Source organism: Pongo pygmaeus, chromosome 10 (genome assembly GCF_028885625.2).
Source record: "Pongo pygmaeus isolate AG05252 chromosome 10, NHGRI_mPonPyg2-v2.0_pri, whole genome shotgun sequence".
Classification (NCBI taxonomy): domain Eukaryota; kingdom Metazoa; phylum Chordata; class Mammalia; order Primates; family Hominidae; genus Pongo; species Pongo pygmaeus.
In genome coordinates, this window is record NC_072383.2 from 102,152,711 (window position 1) to 102,177,534 (window position 24,824).

At 43.3% G+C, this 24,824-nt stretch overlaps 1 protein-coding gene and 1 long non-coding RNA gene across 2 annotated transcripts in view; one reads left to right on the forward strand and one right to left on the reverse strand.

The window, feature by feature from the left end:
* The window catches only part of STAB2 (stabilin 2), a 182,662-nt gene that overhangs the window by 61,986 nt on the left and 95,852 nt on the right, over window positions 1–24,824 (forward strand). Inside the window, exons 11-23 of the mRNA XM_054443474.1 lie at window positions 344–426; window positions 2,413–2,562; window positions 4,483–4,626; window positions 5,186–5,242; window positions 5,391–5,516; window positions 9,930–9,983; window positions 10,282–10,362; window positions 12,427–12,579; window positions 15,877–15,939; window positions 18,248–18,334; window positions 19,315–19,401; window positions 20,470–20,581; window positions 23,663–23,843. Of these exons, the coding sequence (XP_054299449.1) occupies window positions 344–426; window positions 2,413–2,562; window positions 4,483–4,626; window positions 5,186–5,242; window positions 5,391–5,516; window positions 9,930–9,983; window positions 10,282–10,362; window positions 12,427–12,579; window positions 15,877–15,939; window positions 18,248–18,334; window positions 19,315–19,401; window positions 20,470–20,581; window positions 23,663–23,843 (1,378 nt within the window). The remainder of the gene's footprint in view (window positions 1–343; window positions 427–2,412; window positions 2,563–4,482; window positions 4,627–5,185; window positions 5,243–5,390; window positions 5,517–9,929; window positions 9,984–10,281; window positions 10,363–12,426; window positions 12,580–15,876; window positions 15,940–18,247; window positions 18,335–19,314; window positions 19,402–20,469; window positions 20,582–23,662; window positions 23,844–24,824) is intronic.
* LOC134737614 (uncharacterized) lies at window positions 16,412–20,184 on the reverse strand. Its single transcript, XR_010122684.1, has 5 exons — window positions 20,095–20,184; window positions 18,986–19,178; window positions 17,230–18,452; window positions 17,045–17,109; window positions 16,412–16,553 (listed from the first exon to the last, which is right to left on the reverse strand). It is a non-coding gene; the product is annotated as an uncharacterized LOC134737614 (long non-coding RNA).

The following is a 24,824-nucleotide window of genomic DNA, read 5'->3' on the forward strand; positions in this document are numbered from 1 at the left end:
CTGAGACAGTGACAACTCAGAAAGTTAAGTACAGGGTCAGGGACCCTGGGGTTGTGGTAGGATTTTGTCATGCCTGAACTGCTCAGCCAGGGTATCTTTGAAGCTGAGGCTGTCTGCAGGAAAACTCTCACGGCATTATGTGGAATGTATTGAGGCCATGGCTTTAGGGTGCCTTACATTCTTAGAGAGATTCCCAGTTGACACAGGGCCTGCACATACCCATTAGAATAGAGAACAGCATAAATAGACCGGTCGTGACCCAAGACCTGTTGCCCGATTTTACTCATCATGTACCACTGACTCATTTGGCGTTTTCTTTCTTTGTGTTATTTCGACTCCTAAGACAAAGCTTATGCCTGGCCACTGAGTAAGCTGGGACCCTTCACGGTGCTGTTACCTACAGACAAGGGACTGAAAGGATTCAATGTGAGTATTTAAAATGACCCTATACCAAGGAGCTAATATGAAAAGCCTTAGTAGGGAGCACCTTATTTTATTTAAAGTGGGAAATCCCCATTAAAATTAAACCTACTGATGATAAGGATGGTGATTTTTTGATAAACTTATTTTAGTGATATATAACATCCTTACAGAAAGTATACAAGTTGTAAGTGTACAACTCAGTGAATTTTCCCAATGTGAATCTACTTGTGTAAACACCAAGTCCATTGCCAGCAACCTAGAAGGCCCCCTGGTCCCCCTTTCCAATCATTGCCCTCTACAGGTAACCACTGAGTGTTCTTAACATATATCCAGGTGATAAAGAAGATTTACATAATGCAAAACTGCTCACTTCCCACAGGAAGAATTAAATTAATGTATTAGCTAGATATGTGGGTTTTTTAAATCATTATAAATGGTACAAGCGATAAGGAAAAAATAAGAAGAAAATTTTAGTCTTCAGTGTGAGCAGCTGTTTTTTGAGATAATGTCATCCAGTGGGAATGAAACTTGTAGTGCCTGGTGGAGGCGTCCTATCGAGATGGCATCACTAATATAGTTATATTTGGTTTAATGTAAATAATGGACTTATCGATTTGTATACAATTTATTGTATTCACTGGTCTCCATTTTAATTATTGTGTAGGAACTGGTATCCTATATATCTTTCTCCCTCCCACCTTTACCATCTAACGTGTGTTTTTATTTTTCATGATCTTGATTTTTTTTGTTTGTTTGTTTATTTTTTGAGATGGAGCCTCGCTCTGTCACCCAAGCTGGAGTGCAGTGGTGCGATCTCGGCTCGCTGCAACCTCTGCCTTCCGGGTTCAAGCGATTCTCCTGCTTCAGCCTCCCGAGTAGCTGGGACTACAGGCACATGCTACCATGCCCAGCTAATTTTTGTATTTTTAGTACAGAAGGGGTTTCATCATGTTGACCAGGATGGTCTCCATCTCTTGACCTCGTGATCTGCCTGCCTCAGCCTCCCAAAGTGCTGAGATTATAGGTGTGAGCCACCGCACCTGGCCCAGATCTTGATTTTTATTGTGTGTTCTTGTCATCTGTCTTAAATACCCTGTGAAACAGATCAGCCAGAAATAAATAAACATTTAAGTAAATAGATTAACAAATACACATAAAATGATGGAAGCCAATAAAAGATTGAAATCTGGGAAGTGGAAAAAAATAAAAATGAAAAAATAAAATTGGGTTATCTTAATCCAAGATATTTTGTGATAATAATTTTTGTTGCAATGAATCAAAACCCAGTAAGTTCCCGGCTCTCTAACCCTCATATACCACCACAATTAACCTGTCTGATATTCATCTTTCTATTGTTCACCTTCAGAGATGTCCTCACACCACTCCTGTTGGAAAGAACCAGCAAACATTGTATGCCTCTAGGCTAGGCACTTTGCACGTGGTCTCTCATTTAACACAGTTTACACAGAGTTAATATAAGCATCTGTTGAGTGTTGACTACGTAGTAATGGTAAAATGTAGATTTGATCCCATGGATTTCAAAAATCTTAACTTATCTATTCAAAAGTACAATCAGCTTACTTGCTTTATCTACTCTTTCCATGAAACTTCATATTTTATTCCCATCTGCTTCCCATGTTCAAGATAGATCCCTTGTTCCTTGTTCCTCCTGGGGCCATTGCGATGCTGTGCTTTCCCCATGTCAGTTTCAATGCTAGAGCAACCTCCCCTGGTTTGAGAGTAGAGTGTGCATTGCCTCCAACTCTCCAGGTTTCTACTCCCTGGAAGGCCTGGCCTGGGTTGATTGCACTGATAGTAATGTATAGCAAGTATAATTGTCAGTGCTTTCATGCATTTGTATTTGCAAAAGCCCAAACCCAAGTTAGGGTGCCCTGGCTTTGATGTCTTTGATACTAAGTAAGGCACAGCGTGTGTTACAAAACTCATTTTCTTCTTCAAATAATAGTCAAACTGGCTCTTCTGTCTTAGGTAAATGAGCTTTTGGTGGATAATAAAGCTGCTCAATACTTTGTGAAACTCCACATAATTGCTGGTCAGATGAACACCGAATATATGAATAACACAGACACATTCTACACCTTGACTGGAAAGTCAGGGGAAATCTTCAACAGTGATAAGGTAAGGGTTCCTCTGATTTTCACTCCCAGAACTAAATTGTCCACCAAGCCAATGTCCACGCCTTCTCTCTCTTTTTGTTTGGGGTTTGTGAAAAATTACAAGGAAATTCTTTCCTTATGTATTATTTGTCAAACACTTTATATAGGAGGAAACAGACAGCAACACCGGGGAAGGCCGTGGAGGAAGGGTGGAGTGTTATGCAAAGGGGGTTACAAAGTGTTTGACTTTGGTCTGGTCTGATTTAGTTTTCAAGGCAACTGTCATTCAACTGCCAGCAGGAAGGAGAAACTTTGCTATAAACCTGTTTCCTGAAAGCATCAGCACAAAGCCAGATCAGCATTCCTCTTATAGAAGGAAATAGATTGTGTTTGTTTTAAATTGCTGGAGTTGATCCATCTTCTCCAACCTAACATTCATCTCTCCCAATGTCATTAGTTCTGTTTGTTTTTTATATAAACCCATCCTCCCCTGCCCCACCCCCATTTCTTAACTCTGTGATTTTATTGAGCTGGGGAGCAGGTGATTAGTCAACAAAATGTGCATGTATATAGGCATAGGACCTATACTATTACATTTTACTGAACATCAATAGTTAACAGATCCTTGAGTGCTTGTTCTAAGCAAAGTATGGGGATAAATCTTTATCTGTGTTACATAAGGCTCACAATAACCCTGTAAAGGAGGGACTGTCATAATCCCTGTTGCTACAGTAAGAAAGAAGAGAGGCCACACAGTAAGTGCCAGAGCCAAGATTCAAATGTGGCTCCAAAGCCCACATTCTTAACCAATCTGCTGCAGTGCATATGTGAAGATGGATGATGCATGGATGGATGGATGGATGGATGGATGGATGGATGGATGGATGGATGGATGGATGGATGGATGGATACATGGATAGGTCACTGAATGGATGGATGGATGGATGGATGGATGGATGGATGGATGGATACATGGATAGGTCACTGAACAGATGGGTGGGTAGATACATGGATAGGTCACCAGATGGGTGGATGGATGGATGGATGCCTGGATGGATGAATGGAGAGATGCATGGAGGATGCATGAATGGATGGATGGATGGATGGATAGATACATGGATAGGTCACTGGATGGATGGATGGATGGATGGATGGATACATGGATAGGTCACTGAACAGATGGGTGGGTAGATACATATATAGGTCACAAGATGGGTGAATGGATGGATGGATGCATGGATGGATGAATGGAGAGATGCATGGAGGATGCATGAATGGATGGACGGATGGATGGATGGATGGATGGATGGATGGATGGAGAGATGCATGGAGGATGCATGGATAGATGGATGGATGGACGGACGGATGGATGGGTGAATGGATGGATGGTTGGAGAGATGGATGGAGGATGCATGCATGGATGGATGAATGACAGATATGAAGATGTGGCTTGCTTTCTCACAAGGATATGCATGTATTTACCTGTTCATTCATTCAAACAATATTTACTAAGTCTGTCACTTTTTAGGAGTTATATGGGAGGAAGAAGGAATTAGCTTCAGTTATTTATTCCACAAATATTTTTATTGTGTACCTTCTCTGTGCAAGACACTAAAGTTAGTGATGAATTTATAGTAAATTAAATAGTTTTGTCCTTATGAAGCTTGCAGTCTGCTGAAGAAGAGCTTGATAATACCTTACCCAGGTTTAGCATATATAGTTGTCAGTGCTTTCATACATTATATTATTTGATCTTAATGAAAACCTTGTGAGGTTAACAAAGCAGATACTTTCATCCCCACTTCAGATTAGGTGACTTATCCAAAATCACATTGCCAACAAATATCAAAGCCCAAGGACTCAAGATTTCTGACTCTACTCCAGTGCTTGCTCCTTCCAGGATACCATATTAATCTTATTTTATCTTTCTTTGGTGTTTTAGGACAATCAAATAAAGCTTAAACTCTATGGAGGCAAAAAGAAGGTAAAAATTATACAGGGGGACATCATTGCTTCCAATGGGCTTCTGCACATCCTTGACAGAGCCATGGACAAGTTAGAACCCACATTTGAGAGCAACAATGAGGTGAGTATTCAGATAAAAGTCACATCAGCCCAGGTCCATCTTCCTTTGTTCCCTGGAGAGTCACATCCAGAGCATGCCAGCACTCTGTGCTTGTGCTTTATTTGTGCTAGGATCTTGAGCAGAGAGAAGAAGAGGTGGTTTGTCTGTTTCCAGTAGAAACCTGAGAATCTCTGCAGAAAGAAAGCAAGACATAGAGTAACATATGTGGGAAAGATCTGGATTTTTTTTTTTTTTTTACCTCTTTTATTGCTGCATCAGGCAACTCAGTCCGTGACCAATCGTCATGAAAATGTTTTATAGAGGGCAGTTGTTGCTGCAATAAAACTTATTACTTCTGACCTAGATGATGAGGGCCAAAGGATACTCCAGAACATGGAGATCTGAACTACTGTTTCAATGACAGCAAACATGTATATAATGCAATGCAGTTGACCAGGTTCATTTATGTAAATCCATACTGACACATAAACTCTGTCATCAGTCTTTAAATGTTAGGGTTTGTATTTCCTAAATCACAATATTTTATTTCCTGATTTTTAAACAAAATGTCTCTTTTTAGCAAACCATAATGACAATGCTACAACCAAGGTACAGCAAGTTCAGATCTTTGTTAGAGGTATGCACTTTTCATAATTTTCTGAAAAATATTTATGTCAAGATTTTTGTAAAATTAGCAGGGGTGTCAATTATAAATTTCTGGGGAATTATGTTAAATATTTGTCCAAGGTAGGCTGCAGATACAAAATTTCATTTCCCAAATGCAGGAAACCAATTTGGGACATGCCTTAGATGAGGATGGAGTTGGTGGACCATACACCATTTTTGTTCCAAGTAATGAAGCATTGAATAACATGAAGGATGGCACTCTCGATTACCTCCTTTCTCCAGAGGTACCGTATTCTGCTTGCTCTGATGGCATCGTGTCAGCAGCACTGCCTCAGTCTGTGTCCAAACAGGTTTTTCCTAAACTAGAGATAGTAAATAAGTTGCACATGTATCACCACCTACCCTCCAACAACCAAGGCAGGCATCACTAATCAATCACAACATTCTGGAACGAAGCCTGGTTGTGGTTTCAGTCTCTTCCATAGAATTTCAAGTAGCTATGATCAATTAGACTTGATACAGGAAATGAAATGTATTTGCAATCCCAGGCCTAAATGGTTGGTTTGATTTCTCCTGACTCTTCTAATATTTCTCACTAGTAAAATCAACATTTTAAGTTCCCTACAACTCTAAAACCACCTCGAGAATAAAGCCTAAACTAGGCCATTCAGGGCCAGGCCTAGGCTAAACTTTAAAAAGAATACATGTTATTTTTAGATGCTTCAGCCTTTCCTTTCCTTTCTATTGCTTTCATCTTTCTCCATCATTGGCTTTCAGTTCTCTCACATTCTCCTCTAAAAGGGCAATTACTGACTTCTTCATATCAGGGTGTCAATGACTGAAACCATTTAAAGTGTTTCCTTTCCCAGAAATAACAGCCTTAACTTGAAGAGGACAGCCTATTGTGGAGTTTTGTTCATTAGAATGTCAAATAGTGGAATTACATGAAAGGTCACATGCTTTCTTCCAGTGCCCTGAAACTATGCCACCATCTTGGTAATGGGGAGAGATGACCTATGACTTCATAAAGATCAGCATTGATTATATAGAATGTGGAGGGAAGGAGGAAAGGATGTCCCAGTCTTTTAGGGTAGTAATTCCCAAAGTGTAGAGTAGTCAGAAACCATCCATGGAGCTTGCTAACTAGGCAGATTCCAAAGCCCTACCTCAAGCATTCTGGTTTAGTAGTGCTGGGATGAGGCCCAGAAATAGACACGCTGGTAACCACCAACTTTCTCATTCAGATAGCCCCAGCCCACACTGTTTTGGGAATGCTGAAAGTTGTTGCCTGTTAGGTTTAGGAATTCACATAGATATATATCCCTTTTTAGAATGCTTTCAGGTATCTATAAGGATATCTTGCTCTCAAAAAACTTAGGATTTTTTTAAAACTTAACAAGGAGATAAATCAAAAAGTAATCTCTTACATTGCAAACAGATGTTCAACATATGAAAAGATTAGTTATAGGTTTCCATAGAAAAAGCCAGATTTCCCAGGGTCTTCCAAAATAGAATGATATTTCAAAATATGATTCACATTCAAATTTTATGAAACCTAGCTATTGCAGAAAACTGCTAGACCTCGCTTTAGAACTCACATTCATACTTAAAGTGAGCTAAAATAAAAGATAATGTTGTTCCGCTAAGAAATTATTAAAATCCTGAGATTATGTGGCCTCCCTGAGTACATAGCTTCTAATTTGATGCACATTTTAATAATAATAATAATAAAGGAGTTCTATGACACACTTAAAATTAAAATAAAACCTTTTAACTAGAATAGGAAAAAATCAACCTCATTGCTTTTTCTGTCAGGCACCTTTGTTCCAAACATTCTTCTCTTTCTCCTCCCTTGTAACTCCTTCCAGTGGTATCTGGAAACGACTCATTTAAGCTCTCAAGAGTAGATTGTGTACATCTCTTCTGAGCTCTGTTCAATGAGATGACATTTATAGCTTCAAATAAGCCTTTGGTAAGAATACTTACACCACAAAAATGGTTAATGCATGCCACTGCTCCTGGCTCTCAATCTTGTTTCTCTCCAAGGCGTATCTTTCTGCCTGCAAAGAGCATGAAACTTCAGGTCTCTTTGTTCTGAGTTAAAAACTGCTTTTCCATTTCAATTTCTAGGTGAGAAGTACAATCATTTCTGCTTCTTTCTCAGGTACAGAGAGGTTAATTTTTCTCAACCTATAGGAAGCTCCTTCTGTCTCCATCCATCTTAACAGTTTATGTTCAGGGAAGAGTGCAGGAAATTCCCCATCGGCTATGCCAATGAAATGGAAAATAAACAGTCCTCTTTAGAAGAAGGGCTTCTAATTCTGACTTTGGAATGCCATGTTTTCTTCCCAGTGTATCTTTCTACTTCTCTCTGTGGCAAAATTTCAGTCTGGAAACACTCCCATTCCTGCAGAGACCACAGCTTCTGATTACAAGCCCCAGTTTACGGTTTCATCACTGAACCAGACAGAAATAAAAGCAAAGAGAGCAAGACACCTGCCCTTGCCAATTCACAGACACCCTGCAAGTAAAGTGGGAAAAGGGACGTGAATTTATAGAGTTCAAGGTTAAATTATCTCTTTCTGCCTCTGGCACCAAATAACTTGAGTTTGGTTTTGTTTTTACCTAAAACAGCAGGGAGGAAGTGAGTGCCCTCATAAAAGAAAGAATGTATTGCACCAAAAGGCTCTTCAACAACAACAGCTTCTGGAAACGTATCCTGTTCGAGCCACACTGGGTGAATTCGAACTGGGCAATGGCTCCAATAGATCTCAGCCAGATAAGACACAGGCACACACAGTAATAGGAGTGATGCGGATCAATTCCTTTGTCCCTCTCATTCTTCTGTTTCTTGTCAAAAGAGTTCAATAATTAATTCCTGAGGCTTTGAAAGTGGATTATCTCATTGCTAAATGCTTTCCTGTAGAAGCATCAGAGGACTGGAAGGAATCCATACCAGTCCCCTTATTTTGCAGGTGAAACTGAGACTCAGGGGTTAAGTGACTTGCAGAAGGTTACACACAAGCAGAACCAGGACTAGATCTCATGTTCCTGAGGGCCGGCTCAGTGCTCCTCCCAGGACCCCTACCCACGCCCTTTAATTTACTGGCACAAATGTTTGTGGAAAACTTATTGTATGCTCCACACTGCACTGGCTGGGGACATGGTGATGGGTGGTTAGCAAGCCAGACAGACCCAGCCTCTGCCTTCCAGGAGTTTGCAGTCCAGTTTGGTGGATGCAGTCAAGTTTGGGGGATGTTTCCCAACAGTGCCCACTTTGTCTCACTCCTTCTACCACTGAGCATCAGAGCATGTAATAACATTGCTTCTGCCTGTAAGTCTCCATTTCTGAATACCATGCAGTAACTGAGACATAAGTTGAAGATGTAAGTTGAGATGTAAAGGTTAGGTGACTTGCTCAAGGTCACATAGTAAGAGAACCAGGGCTGCAGAAAGCATCACTTCCAGGGCTGGCTAACTGGTGGTCAATTTCAACATTTTTATTGATAACCCTGCCCTGCACATAATGCTATTGGCTAATAGATATGGTGGCCATATAACTTATCATCCATGCCAGGTCACTTCTGAAAGTGAATGGAGCTGCCAGGACAATAGGCATAGACCAGGGTTGTACCAGACAAGCCAGGATAGGTGGTCCTGCTACTAACAGGTAACTGCCTTGGCACAGTGACCCAGGTCAAATGCAGAGAGGAGGCTGGGTGAGGAAACTCAGGTTCAGCAGGGCTTTCTTTCAGCCTGGGACTTCACGCTGTTCCACCTGTTCTTAGAACATTCAACCTCTTGGCAGTTATTGGGATCTTGATTTATGATCCTTCACTTTTCCAAGCCAGAGTGACTGTGGCTGTGCTACTTAAATAGCAGAACTTGAGGGCCGTGAATCTTGTAACTCCCATCTCTGACTTAGCTGGGAGATTGCAGATAAACCAGAGCAGACCACTGTGGCCTCTGCCTTCTTCTCACAAAGAGCGTGGTCCCTGTGTTCCTCAACTCTGCAGCTTCTCTCCAGGGAACCCTATAGGGGTTGCTCATCCTGTCTACGGTCTCCTTTGTGGGGGCTAGGACCCTCTTGTCTCCACTGCTGGTTCAGTTTTATGAAGCTTGAGAAACCTTGGAAAGGGCTTTGAAGGAGAGGGACAAACTTCTCATGGAAGGAAAAGGTGATCGCTATCCCTATGACTCTATAATCCTAAATGACCTGTATGTGGTCTGACAAACAGACGTTTATTTATGGAGCAAATGGAACAGAATCATAAATCAAGGCTGTCTTAGAAAATCCAGAATATAGCCTTAGACATTCTGAGAAGTGATGGAGCGGAGTAACTGAGAGCCTGGGCTAATTCTTAGGCTCATATCCTGAGTTAGCTTTTTGACCTTGGATATGTCTTTGAATGTCAGTATTACCACACATAAAATGGGTCAATAGGAGTCCCCACATCACACGGCTGTTGGGAGGATTAAATGAGACGTGCATATTATGCTTTCAAAACAGCCTCTTCCACAGAGTGGGAATTTGGTGAATGTTAGCTATTTGGAGGTGGGGTTTCTCTCACCCTGGATTTCCCAATAGATTATGGGTCATTTTTCTTGATTGTCTAATATCATTTAAAGAGGATTCCACAAGAGTGGAAGTGTTGCATTTTCTTCTTTGACTAAAGAAGTATTTGGTTCCTTTGCAGGGATCTCGGAAGCTTCTGGAACTCGTCAGATACCACATTGTCCCATTTACCCAGGTTGGCCCCACTTTTCCTGCTGCTACTTTCTCTCTGCTTCCAAGATAGCTAACTTAGTCTTGAATTCCAATATTTTGATGCTAGAAAATGCCTTTATCTGTAGCTCTGAACAAACCCTCAGCCATGAACAATGAGTCCATTATCAGAGCGATCTTCAAAGCCACAAAAACTCTTGAGATCAAAACTCCCTTTACTTATTACATTTTGAAGCCTATTTTTTTCTAGTGAGGACTTTAAGAACTCAGGGCCCTGTGTGTGACCCCAAACATCTCTGCCTTTTGTCCTCTTCTTATTGCAGCTTGAAGTGGCCACTCTCATCTCCACCCCTCACATCAGGAGCATGGCCAACCAGCTCATACAGTTCAACACCACCGACAACGTAAGTGAAAACCCAACCACCGCCAGCATCACTTGAACATATCTTTGCTCTGATAATGATTATTCATCAGGTTATCCTGCCTCTATGCTAACTCATGGGCTTAAAATCTTTATGATTATTTCATTCATTTGTTCACTTCTCTCAGCAGATATGTGCTGAGCAACTACATGTATGAGAGTCTGCACTAGATGCCGAGAATAAAGGAGTGAAAAAGATAGCCTTCTATCCCAGCAGGGAAGACAGACTTTAAATAACTCACTAGGCAATGAGTTAATTATTTAATTACAATTGTAATGAGTGCCCCCAAAAGGAAATTCAGGGGGTTGTGAGAGCACAGAACAGGAGGAGTCTGAGAGCATCTTCAGGCCAGGAGGTCCTCAGTGAGGAGGTGATGCTTTGGCCATGCTATGAATAAAGTGAAATTGGACAGAGATCAGTAGAAAAGAGACCAAAAAAAAAAGACAAAAGAGACAGCATGTGCAAAGACCCTGAGGTCAGGGGAACACAATTTATTTTTAAAACTCCAAAGAAACCTGTGTTATTCATCTAACTCCCTGGGGTTGCAATATGAACAAACATCCAGCAGCACAGGGTTGATATAGAATCACTGTTGATGGTGATGATTATCTCATTGTTTCAACAAATATCTATTGAGTTCCTACTGTGCATCAGGCACTGTTCTAGGTCCTGAAGACAGACCAATGAACAAACAGACAAAAGTCCCTGGTTGTATGGAAATTTCATTCTAGTAAATAGGGGATAGAAAATAAGTTAAATGCATAAAATATATCATATATTAGACAGCAGCAAGTGCTAAGGAGAAAAACAGCAAAGCAAGGAAGGGGGACAGAAGGCGGGGATGGAGCTGACATCTTAGATAAATACTCAAGAAGCCCTCATGGGGAAGAAACATCTGAACAAAACCTGAAGGACATAGGGGAACAAGCAGTGTGAATATCCGGGGGACATTCCAGAGAGAACGGCAAGGGTGAAAAGCACAGAGCAGAAAGGAGCATGCTGGGCTGTGTGAGGAACAGCAAGGCCAGTGTGGCTAGAGCAGAGGGAGCAAAAGGGAGAAGAGTAGGAAAGGAGGCTGGCCAAGAGAGGAGGAGAGTAGGGGTCAGGTCATGCATGGCCTAAGAAGTCAGGGTAAGGATGCGGGCTCTTACTTGGAATGAAAGGAGAAGCAGTTGGAGGATTTTGAACCGAGGAATGACATGATCAGGCATACATTTTGAGAGGCTGGTGAGGAGATTTGATTGCAATAATCTGGAGAATACTGACGGTAACTCAGACCAGGGTGGTAGCAGGGACATGGTGAGGAGTGGTTGAATTTTGAATGTAATCTGGTTGGTGCAAAAGTAACTGCAGTCCTGCAATTTTTAAAAAATTGCAAAAACTGTGATTATTTTTGCACCAACCTAATATTCTGAAAGTAGATACAGCAGAATTTGCTGATAGGTTAAATGGGGATGAAGACAGAGGAAGCCGGGATAACTCATGGAGTTTGACTTGAGCAACTAGAAGAATGAAGCTGTCATTCATACTGCAGGGGGTGGGTGGCAGGTTTATGAGGAAAGTGGAGATCAGAAATCTTTGCTAATTGGTTTATTTTCTGCTCCCTCCACTAAAACATAAGCAAGAACTCATCTGTTTGTTCACAGATGCATACCCAGCTCCAAAGGCAGAGCATAAGTGAGGTCAATAAATGTATTCAAATGAATGGATCCCTATTTCACCACAGAGAGCTCAAAGAATTTGCCCAAGGTCTCATAGCAAGTATATTGCAGAGCTTGAATAATTATAATTCGTACTTAGCCCTGCACCTGCAAGAACCATTTCTACAAGGGCATCCTTGCCTGGTGTTAGTCAAGAATTCACTGAACAGATTCAATCTTTCCCTGTCAGCCAAACCCTTATAATAGCAACCTACCCTCCAATGAAAAGTTAAGTGATGTTGAGGACTTTTTAGCAAAGTTGCCACCATTCAGTCTGCCTGAGGATCACTGGCAGTCCTGCAGTACAGAATAGTACAGAATTAGAGATGTCATTTTTTCTTTCCAGGGACAGATTCTGGCAAATGATGTGGCAATGGAGGAAATTGAGATCACTGCCAAAAATGGCCGAATTTACACACTGACAGGAGTTCTCATTCCTCCCTCCATCGTCCCGATTCTGCCCCATCGATGTGATGAAACAAAGAGAGAGATGAAACTGGTAAGAAAACTAGGAAAATAAGTAAGGGCCCCAAATAGCCCCTCAGAGCAGACAGCATCCCACTCCTCACAATTCTGAGAAAGGTGTCAAAGAAAGTTTGACTTCCAGAACCTTGTCCCCAACAGGCTGCCGTCTTCATGAAGATGCAGGTGGGTCTGAAGTCCCACCTCATAAACTGTGAACCACAGTTCCTTGGGGAATTTCCGCAATGATAGATGCTGCCCAGGAATATTGGCTCCTCAGAGATGTCATGATGAATTACCACAAACTGGGAGGCTTGCCACAACAGTAATTTATTCTCTCACAATTCTGGAGGCCAGAAGTCTGAAATCAAGATAGCAGAGCCATGCTCACTCTGAAGGCTCTAGGGAAGAATCTTTCTTTCCTTGCCTCTTTCTGGATTCTGGGGGCTCCCAACAATTCTTGGCGTTCCGTGGCTTGTAGTTGCAGGGGTCTCACTGTGTTGCCCACTCTGGAAATGACAGGTGCACACCACCACACCTGGCTAATTCTTTTTTCTTCTTTTTTATTGTAGAGATGGGGTTTCACCATCTTGCCCAAGCAGGTCTCAAACTCCTGGGCTTGAGTGATCCTCTCACCTCGGCCTCCCAAAGTGCTGGGATTACAGGCCTGAGCTGCTGTGTCCCACCCACCTCTCTTCTTTTTATAAGGACATCGATCATTATATTTAGGGCCCACCCTAATTCAGCAGGACCTCATATTAGCTTAACTAATTACATCTGCAAAGACCTTATTTCCCAACAAGATCACATTCTGAGGTTCCAGGGGACACAAGTTTTTGGAGAGATATTATTTACCCACTATACCAGAGCTCTGGGATCCAATCAGGGTTTTCCAACCCAACCCCTGGGATTTAGGATCAGTCTCCTGCCTCTTCCTTCCCCTGTCCCTGTCATCTGGGACCACCTTGCTCCAGGCTCACAGCTTTACTCTAAGAGGGACTTAAAATAGAATTTCTTCTCAGGTACCTGCTCTGGCCTAGCCAATCAACCATCTTTCTGCAGTACTTTTCAAAAAACCAAACTTTCTGTTTCCCTATGAGCTTCTGTACCCTCTAGCCTTTCCTATTTCCATAGCAACTTTTTGGCTCAGCCAGGTTTTTTTTGTTTTGTTTTGTTTTGTTTTGTTGTTTGTTTGTTTTGTTTTGTTTTGTTTGAGATGGAGTCTCGCTGTGTTGCCCAGGCTGGAGTGCAGTGGCGGAATCTCTGCTCACTCACTGCAAGCTCCGCCTCCCGGGTTCATGCCATTCTCCTGCCTCAGCCTCCCGAGTAGCTGGGACTACAGGTGCCTGCCACCAAGCCCAGATAATTTTTTTGTATTTTTAGTAGAGATGGGGTTTCACTGTGTTTGCCAGGATGGTCTTGATCTCCTGACCTCGTGATCCGCCCGCCTCGACCTCCCAAAGTGCTGGGATTACAGGCGTGAGCCACCGCGCCCAGCTGGTTTAGCCAGTTTTAATCAAAGCACCTGAAATTCCAATACTGCTGTACATGCACTATTTCAGTTCCCATGGAAAACATAACCCCAAGTTTTAACAATAATAGGTCTGGGTCTTTCTTTTCAGGATGCTTCAATAATACATTAGTGATTGCTCTCACAATATCCTTGGAACATGAGCACTAAACAAGAAAAAATGGTCTCATTTTATTTATTTATTGTTTTGTTTTACTGATTCCTCTTCTTGTTATGAAGGCTGGGAATAGCTGGCCAAGCACCTGGCACAGGATTGTGGCTGATTCTTTTAATTCTAGATATTTTAATTGATGTAATGACTCTGATATGATTTAGGCCATAGAGGACGGAGCTGATCCTCTGTGCCAGTCAGACGCCATCTGGAGAATTTGATTCCATGCTGAGAACCCCTTTTTAAGAGAGGCAGAAACATGGTCACTTTCCTAGCCAGTCCCCAGTAGTAATTTATGTTTGGTTCATTCTTTGGAAACAAGGATTGGGCAGGTGCATCACCTGTTCGATTTCAGATAATTCAAAAGCTTATTCTCCATTTCCCTGAAGAACAGAATCAAGATGTGGGTTTGAGCTACAACCCAAAGAATTTTGGTTACATAAGGAAAAGAACTTCCTAATAGCTGCCTTAGAATGAACTCTTTCTTTACTCTTTTCTCTAGGTTTAAAATTGAATCTATTTGCTCTACGTGGTTTAAAATGGTTTTTGAGTGGGTTCGTCAAAAGTCCAAATGCATTCTCTGGAAAGTATTTAGGACTAGCAAAGAGTAGAAGCAGCTGGTACCCTCTGGAAGTCTCAGTGTTTACTAGGCTGAATCCATAGCTGCCTTTGGCTATGTATGTTTGGATTTTAGAGGTTTAATAACAACACTCTGTACTAGTTATGGTCCCTGCAAGAAACAGAATCCATCTGAGATGATCCAAACGAAGAGATTCTGATGAAGGAGCTACTGCAGAGGTGTGGACAGGGCTAGGGAAACAAATAAGTTTTGCTGGAGCTTTGAGGGAGAAGCAGGAAACCATTGCAACTAGGGACCAAAGAGCCCAGGGACAGGACATAGAGTTACCTGAACCCAGTGAGAGCAGGAAGCGTGGAAGAGGTGACTCCCATCAGGAACTGTAGGGATGGTACCAAAGCAGGGAGGGAGCAGGGATGAAATCCTTGACCTTGTTGTCCTCCTACCCACCAAAATCCTGCTAGTGACTTACATTGGCCAACACCAATCAGAAGCTGTCAAGGGAGCTTGAGAACATCCTTCTGGGCACAGAGCCAGATGGAGAAGGTCAGAGAGGATCTGGAGAAATTGGAGGCACACACCCAATTCCGTCACCCTGAACCGGTAGAGGAGAATCCAGGAGACTGAAAGGCAGAGATTCAGTGTTCGGCTATATTGCTGCTAAGCTAATTGGAGGACATGGCCTTAAGTCTGTAACCAAAGCTAATACTTCATCCCTAGCACAGGTGAATAACTGCAATGTCCCCTCAGGGGCAGGTGCCTCCCTGCATGCAGAGAATTGACCAGAAGCTGGGAGGCCATGGACAGGCTGGCTCTGAAAGAAGTAAAAAAGGGGGCTGCTCTGAGCAGGCTCAGTTTTCTCTCCTAAACTCTTCCCACCAGCCCCCACCCCCAGCACTGACTTCACTCCTCTCTACGGTCAAGTCGATGTGGGGAGGGGGTGGGTAGAGAGGCCAGGATCATGGCTCTGTGGGGTTTCCTTCACAGGGAGGGAAACATGAAACCAGCCACAGGACCGTCGCCACTGCTCCCTCTCATAGGGACACCTGCACTGACCTCCTGTCTCCCTCTCCAGGGCACTTGTGTGAGCTGTTCTCTGGTGTACTGGAGTAGATGTCCTGCTAACTCTGAGCCCACAGTGAGTGTGACAGCTTCATGAAAGCACAGATCACCCAAGCAGCCCCACTGGTGTGGTTTCTCAACCTATCTACCTTCCTTCTTTAGAAGATATTAATTGCAACTGGGGTAATATAAGATGGGCTCTTAGCCTACTATGTGGGGGATGGTAGAAAGCGATCCCACAGACCTGTGTTTGAATCCTTGTTCATTGACCCTAGAGAAGTCATTTAAACCTTTTTAATCTTTCTTCATCTGTAAATGATAATAACAAAAAGATTCACGTAGATAAAACCCCAAGCACAATATCTAAATCAAGAAGGCACTCAGTTCCCATCTACTTTTTCCCTTTTAGGACTGTAATATTATAGATGTCCACTTTTGGGTGGTACTGGCATATTGTGCAGAACCGTCTGTAAACAAGTCCTAATATTTGTTCTTCCCAAGCACTCTTCTGCAGAGACATACAAGAAATAACAAGAAAATAATACTGGGACTGTCAAAAGCTTCCAGGTTTAATTGAATTCTGTACACATTTATTGAGGACTGATCATATATCAGACATAGTGCTTGCTTCCAGAGGCATGAGGATGAATAAGAAATCATTTCATTTTGCTTTTATCTGAGAAGCTCCATCTAAAAAGGAAAACAGATAGTTGCGCAACAATCTATCATTCATATGCCAAGGACTCTATTGGTGGTAAAAAGCAAGTGTTCTAAGGCAAAAATGATGATAGAAATTTTTGCCTATAAGTTTATCCTAAGAAAGAACTTACCAATGAGAAGTGGCATTAAACACTAGAATAGATCACTAGGGAAGGTTATGAGCTCTTTAATGTGATTCTATTGTGAAGTATTTAGTAAAGCAAAACATTAAAATTAAACAGGTGCAGGTGTTCAGATATTTATTTTGCTTAACGAAGCCATTACCCCTGAGTCCTTCAGGATGCTGTCAACCAGGGAATGTGAGAGGGAGGAGAAGAGGAAATTGTGTTGGCTGGTGTCACAGTGATTGCTGTGTGCCAGACATTGTTCTAAATGCTTTATGCAGCAGCCCCACGAGGTGGGTATATTATCACCATAACCAATGTATGATTGGGGCACTAAGGCAAGGAAACATAACCTACCTTGTACAAGGTCACACAGCTGATGTGGCAGAACCATGATTTGTTCTGCATGTTTAATCACCATTCTAGATTGTCTCAGCCCAGAGAAAGAGAAGGAAGAGGGAAAATAAAGGTAAATTAGACACATGGGTAGGAGCCAAAAGAAGCCCTCAAATTACCCCTCCCAGGAATCCCGTGACCCCCACCTGGTTAATTATCCTGAGATCCTCGACAAAAGGACTGTAGTGCTCCTTCCTCAGTGACCTCAGAATTCCTTATATAGCTAATATTTTAGGATTTTATACCCTAGGAAAGTCTCATTGCTCTCTTCTTGAGCAAGAGCCCAAGATGAAGGGGTAAGCTTGACATCAACAATTATCTAAAACAAAATTTGAACCAGAGACTAAAGTCTTATGACAAAACTTGAAACCAGCATTATTGTCTCATCAATATTTTCTTGATATTTTATAGATTAGGCAGCTGAGGCCCACAGAGGCTACATGACTGTGATCCTAAAGTCTGTACCTGATAAGACCCATTCTCTAGACCTTATACTTACTATCAGTGTTTCTTGGAAAAAATGATTTCACCTGTCTGGGCCTCAGTTTCCTTATTTATAAAAAATGGCATGAAAAACAGCCACATAGAATTGAAGATTGATGAACTCATCTGTGCAATGTGTCTGGCCCATAAACAGTTCTCAGTAAACATCAGTTCTAGATAACTATGAGTGGGCATTTTTGATTAGAGAATGGAAGGATGCATATAAATCTGCCCCACTCCTAAGAGAAAAACTCAGATTATCACAATTTTGTTTGGCAAACCTTTCAATGAAGTACAGATAGACCCTTTGGGGGCTCCAAAATGTCTCTAAAAGAGATCTTAGGGATGGCTGTAGATCAGAAGGGGAGACTAGACCGCATCCAGAATGAACAGAAAATATTTTCTGCTTAGAGACATCTGCTGTGGCATGAAAGAGGGAATAAAGACCTGTGAGCCATGGATGATGCAAACTCTGGCCTGTATTCCACCAACAAGGGAACAGGCCTAAAAAAGGGTGCCCAAGCTCTGATGTAGACCCAGGTCTGCTGGTGTGGTCCAGCACTCTCTCCTGACGTCAGTGGTGAAATGGAAGTACAATGGCAAGTGTCTGCAGAGGGTGTGCAGTGCCTGGAGGACCTAAACATGCTGACTGACACGCTTTCCCTCCTTGGCTTTCTCCAGGCACTCTTCACACACAGATGTGTCTACAGTGGCAGGTTTGGGAGCCTGAAGAGCGGCTGTGCCCGGTACTGCAATGCCACTGTGAAGGTGAGGAGTGCGTGGCCAAGGCCCAGTCTAGGCCAGTAGGGCCAGGCAGCTCCAGGGCCATGCTCTTGGGTCCTAGGGTCCATGTGGTCACAGGTGGCCCATGCTTGGTGTTGTCTTCCTGCAGAGGAATCAAAGGTAGATTCTTCATATGGTGACCAGACTCTCCCCTTCCCTGAATCACAGCCTCCCATGGTTTCCTACCCTCTTAACATAGATCACACTCTCGACACTTCCCCACATGGCCCACTGGTTTCCTACCCTCTTAACATAGATCACACTCTCGACACTTCCCCACGTGGCCCACTGGTTTCCTACCCTCTTAACATAGATCACACTCTCGACACTTCCCCACGTGGCCCACTGGTTTCCTACCCTCTTAACATAGATCGCACTCTCTTGACACTTCCCCACGTGGCCCACCCTCTGCCTGTGGTTCTGACCTGCCTCTCACCCCCATTCCTACCTCAGAGAATGCACTTGCCATTCCCTCCCTCCGAATGCTCTTTCAGATTTCCCTGAGGCTAACTCATCTTCAGTGTCTCCATTAACCAGCCCTGTCACCACCAATCTACAGTGGCCTCCCTAGTACTCACCTGACTTCTGACCCTACCTGCCACCACTGGATGATAATACTGTTTTCCCAGCACTCACTGTTCTCTGAAATGATCTTGTTTTACTATTTTTAAAATTCATACATTGACTCTTCCCCAACTTAGAACGTTGGCACCACAAGCATGAGCCTCCTTCTGTCCATTCGCACAGTGTTAGAGCCAGTCCAGCACCCAGGGGAGGGGCTCAGTAGAGTTGTGATGACCAGATGACTGAGGACTAGCCATGCCATCAACTGCCAAAGAAAAGGGCAACCTCATAAGGAGAGGCGAATATGGCTTAGTATAATAATGGAAATTAAAATGCATCCCCTTTGAGGAACTGGTGCTCTGCTTGAGGTTTCAAAGGGCAACACGCATTTTGTTTTTCAGATTCCAAAGTGCTGCAAAGGCTTCTATGGACCCGACTGCAACCAGTGTCCAGGAGGCTTCTCAAATCCATGCTCGGGAAATGGACAGGTGAATACTGAAGACTGGCCTTCCATAAGTCAAATCGAACAATAATTTTTAAAACTTCTAAACCAAAATATGATACAATGCCAGCTACTCTTCCCAGGAAGCAAAAGAAATGACCCCTTACTAAAAGAACAGCAGATGTCTGCAGTAGAAGGAATCTGGGTCTGGGATGGGGGATGGGAGAGAGAGATTCCAGTAACGTTGCCTCTAGTCTGCTTCTCTATTGCGGACTGCAGGACCTTGGGTAACTCAACAAAGATCTCTGGGCCTCACATTCCTCCTGTGGGAGATATCAGGGTTGACCTGCACTGATCTTCAAGACTCCTTCCAGAACTAAGATTTTATGATAGTTAAAAAACAGCTCTGCCTCCTGATTGCTTTTTTGAACCTATGAGCAAAACCTAGTGAAATGTAACAGCCGAAAATTAACTCATCTAGCTTGGAGGCAAAAGTAGCTGTGGTTCATACAGGGAAATTATAGATCTGTGCATTTAATAAACCCGCCTCTAAAACATGGCTTTTTCGAGGGGAAAGTACAGCCATGAGTGGGGACACCATGCGGACAAGGAGAATAGGGAGAGGCCAGTACTAATGACTGCGGCGAGGGGTTAGAAAGGGCCCACACCCAACGCTGATGTCAATCAGCACACATATGACCTTGCCAAGGCTAGAGAGGTGGGAGGCAAATATGTTTACCACTGAAGAGAGAAAACACTGCAGTTTGGAGTCACAGAGCTGAGCAGGTGAGACTGTAAAGAGAGGCTAGTCACTCATTCTGGAGGCCCCTGTCTTATCACTTATCCCTTAAGCATTGTTGAAAGGTTCCCAGTTCAGCATTGTGATGCCCCCTTGAGTGACTTCCCTTAAAGTTCTAAATCCTGGCTTGGGATTCCCAAGCTGGGCACTGCTTTAGCCTCCTCCCTGATACCACATGACTCCACTTTCCACGAGGAGTCCCAGAGGGTCATGTCAAGTGGGATTTAATCTGAATTCAAAGAAGTCAGGCCATGAAATGAAAACACCGGAGAACTATGTATCCTAATGGGCCACGGGCCCTGCCTTTGCCCCCAGTGTGCAGATAGCCTCGGCGGCAACGGGACGTGCATTTGCGAGGAGGGCTTCCAAGGCTCCCACTGTCAGTTCTGCTCTGATCCCAATAAATATGGACCTCGGTGTAACAAAAGTAAGTGGCACTTCCAGAGCTTCCTTCCACTCCTAAGCAAGGTTCCCTCTTGCACTGCAGCAGGGTATTGGTGCAGGGCTGGTGTCTCAGGACCCCTTTGCTTGGGTTATGCCATCATCACAGAGCATTCATTAAGCTTTGGTTCTCAAACTGGAGCATGTGTCAGAAGGCTGATCCCTGAGCCCCACCTGCAGAGTTTCTGATTCAGTAGGCCCCAGTGGGTCTTCAGAATTTGCATTTCTAACAAGTTCCCAGGGGGCATCAACACTGCTGGTCTGGGAAGCACTTTGAAGACCACTCTCCAAAGGTTTCTCCACATTCTTGAAGTGATAGTGGGCTCTATATCAAGAAACAGATTCAGGCCAGACACAGTGGCTCACACCTGTAGTCCCAGCACTTTGGGAGGCTGAGGTGGGTGGATCACTTGAGGTCAGGAGTTTGAGACCAGCCTGACCAACATAGCAAAACCCCATCTCTACTAAAAATACAAAAATTAGCAGGGTGTGGTGGTGGGTGCCTGTAATCCTAGCTACTCTGGAGGCTGAGGTAGGAGAACGGTTGAACTCAGGAGGCAGAGGTTTCAGTGAGCCGAGATTGAGCCACTGCACTCCAGCCTGGGTGACAGTGAGATTCCGTCTCAAAAAAAAAAAAATCAGATTCACTCCCTACCTTTCAGGCAGACCTCTTCCATCAGCTCCTTTTATTTGCAAGGCCTGTGGCCTTGGGCAAGTTACTATACTTCTCTAGGCCTCAGTTTCTTCATCTGTAAAATGGGGATGATGAAAATAGCAAGTGTCTTTTAAAGTTAGTACAACTTACAAATGGAAACCGCTTGCCTTGGAACCATACCTAGTACAAAACATGTGCCACAAATATTATTACCTCACTATTTTTATCTATTGTTGTTGCTGTTAGTCTAAGTACAGTGACATAAATATCAAGAAGCTTGTAGAACATGTAGAAAGTTCCACCACAATAGGCATTTAAAAAAATAAAGTTATGCAACCTCAGAAAATGCATTCCCTCATTCTGTTCTTTAAAATAACATCCTGTGTATATTTAAATAAACATATGTATATTTTTTACATATATTTCTAAGCTAACAGCTCTTTGTGGAGTCAGACCAACCTGAAGTCCCCACACTCCAGCCTACCAACCGTCTGATCTCAGAAAATGACTATTTCTTCACCTATAAAATGAAGATAATAGTGGCACCTACATTATAGGTTGCTGACAGGATTAAATTAGACCATAATTTCGGGCTTTTGGCACAGAGCTTGCACTGAGCAAGTCATCAATAAGCAAAGCTGCTCCTCTTACTGTCGCTACTAACTCCACACATTTCCTATGAAACACAACTCTTCCGCTCTCCTGCCTTATTTGATCTTCACAAATAACTCTCAGGATGGATGGGAAAGCAGAGCACATCAGGGTCAAGGCTGCTGAACCCTTTCCAATGTTCTTTTTGCCAAATTAGATTTCCATATTAGAGGAAGAAAAAAATCAGGGTTTGTCCCAAGGCCTGACAATGTTGGCATTTGTCTGAGGCCAGCCGGGCAGGACACCAAGGCTGGGATGGGACGGTGGGCTTCCAGCTGTCACACCTCTCATTCCAGGGCTACGGCTGTGCACAGTCTCATACAGGGGTCTCGTACCTTGCAAATTAAATGCTGACTTCCCTAAAATTGTATAACAATTCTTTTTTGCTTTAAGTCTGGCTGTGATTTTCCAGCCCCGCTCACTTGTGTTGTTCTCTTTCCTGGAGGATGGCTCCAAGCACCCACACGAATTCCTCTCCCATGAGTCCCTTCTGGGGCGAAACTCCAGATTCCTTTATTTCTGATCATTTTCCAAGCCCCCCCAATCCTTGCCAGGTGCCTTTGAAAATCTCCATGTCCTTCTTTCTACTTTCACATGCATAGGAACCTGAGTCTGATGAGGTGGCCCGTGTTACAATTCTTAAATACCTACAATTGAAAGCAAATTCAGCAGCTAAGGTTTAAAATGATAACAGTGATATGGAAATGCCAGTTCATATCATGATCTACAGTGTTTACACAGTCACGATCAGAAATGGACTTTGAATCCTGGTTTAAGTTTCTGCCTGGGAATTCAGCAGCAAGTTGGGCAACTTGCTTCCTCTCTCTGGGCCTCAGCTTCCTCATCTGAAAAATGGAGGTTATAAAAGTACCTACCTTCTGGGCCTGGTGACTATTAATGAGATGGTGCATGTGGAAGGCTGACCCAGTGCCATGAATGAAGTCAGTGCCCAAATATCGCCTATTGGTTATCATTGGTTTGCTGTGATAGAGTGAAAAACAAACACATTAGCTACTCATCAGGAGCCCTGCCAGCATGGGAGATCACTTCTATTTATTCCAGAATATCTTCATGAAAGGTGAGAAATTTCCAGGCTAAACTCTCCAACCAGGAAGTAGTTGAAAATGGAGTTCCTTTGCCTCTTTCAAAGTGTCACGTCCTCTTCCCCACACCCTACACACATATAGATAAAAAGGAGTTCTTGTTTTGTTTTGTTTTGGAGACAGGGTCTCACTCTGTTGACCAGGCTGGAGTACAGAGGTGCAGTCATAGCTCACTACAGCTTCAACCTCCTGGGCTCAAGTGATCCTCTCACCTCTCGGCCTCTCCAGTAACTGGGACCACAAGCACACACCATCATGCCCAGCTAATTTTTGTGTTTTTTGTAGAGACAGGGTTTCACCATGTTGCCCAGGCTGGTCTCAAACTCCTGGGCTCAAGCAATCTTCCCACGTCAGCCTCCCGGTGTGCTGGGATTACAGGCATGAGCCACCATGCTCAGCCTTAAAGGAGTTCTGAGACCAAGTTCTTCCCCTCCTGGGTGGGACAAGCAAGCTCTCCAGAGCTATCCCAGGCACTCTGAGAACACTTGAGACTCCAAGAAATAGCAGCCTGAGTCTTCGCCCGGCTCAGCCCCGATTCTGCTTTGACAAGAGTGAGTGGGGGGTGAGAGGAGGTGGTCCCTGTCCTCCAGGGTGCTCTGCCTCAGTGCTTGGCTTGTCCCCAAGGCCTGGACGGATGTCTCTCCTCCTCCTCTTTCAGAATGCCTGTGCGTTCACGGAACATGCAATAACAGGATAGACAGCGATGGGGCCTGCCTCCCTGGCACATGCAGAGACGGCTCTGCCGGGAGACTCTGTGACAAGCAGACCTCAGCCTGTGGGCCCTACGTGCAGTTCTGTCACATCCACGCCACCTGTGAATACAGCAATGGGACAGCCAGGTAGGTCTGTAAGGGGATGGCTCTTAATGACGCTGAGTCACTGTGTTACCTGTAGACGGAGCCAACCCATATCTAAACTCTGAACTGATGCCTGTTATCTCCAGCTGACAGTGTGGCGTTTGTGAAAAGAACCTCAGTCTGAGCTGGGTTTCAATTGCAGCACTCCCTGCTTTGAAGCTTACCAGCTGTGTGACTGTGGGCAAGTTACTTAACCTCTCTGAACCTCACTTTCCTCAACAGTACAATGAGGATGATGATACCTACCAAGCAGGGCAATTGTGGCGATTAGCAGAACTGAATGCAAAATCACCTAGCACCGGGGCTAGCACATCAAAGACGTTCCATCATGGAAACGATAATTATTATCACCACATATGTGAAAGAAATGAAGATTTGTCCACCAACTTTCCAACCTTTGAAGACACCTTTACTTTTTAAGGCTGTTAATAATTGTTTGCCTGTTAAAGGCATCTTGCAGGAAATTGGGTCTTTAATCAATAGGTTGCAATTTGTTTCCTTAACACTGTCTAGCATTCTGCAGTGGGTTTGAGGGGGAAAATGCCAGAGGAAATTTACCTCTCTGGAAATACCTAGCTCCAAGGCAGTAACCACCTAAAATATCCTGGGAAATGCAGAAGATGTCTGGAATTCTTGGTCCTCTTCTTGCACTGCTTTTCTTAATTTTTATTTACATAGTTATTTGTTTTGGTCTGCCTCTCCCACTAGACTATAGGCTATTTGAGACAAGAGACTGTCTCTTTTCCACGGTTGTACAATAGAAATGCCTTTTCCTAAGGAGTTAGGATCTATATCAGTGCATAAGGCAAAACCACATGTAATAAAAATTACCCCTGAAACCTATGAAATCATCCAGAGGACTGTCGGCATGGGTCTGTATGAACTATATTGCCTTTATATATAATCAAAAAAAAGTTTGATTATATATAATCAAACATTATTGGAACAGATCAGCCTATTTCT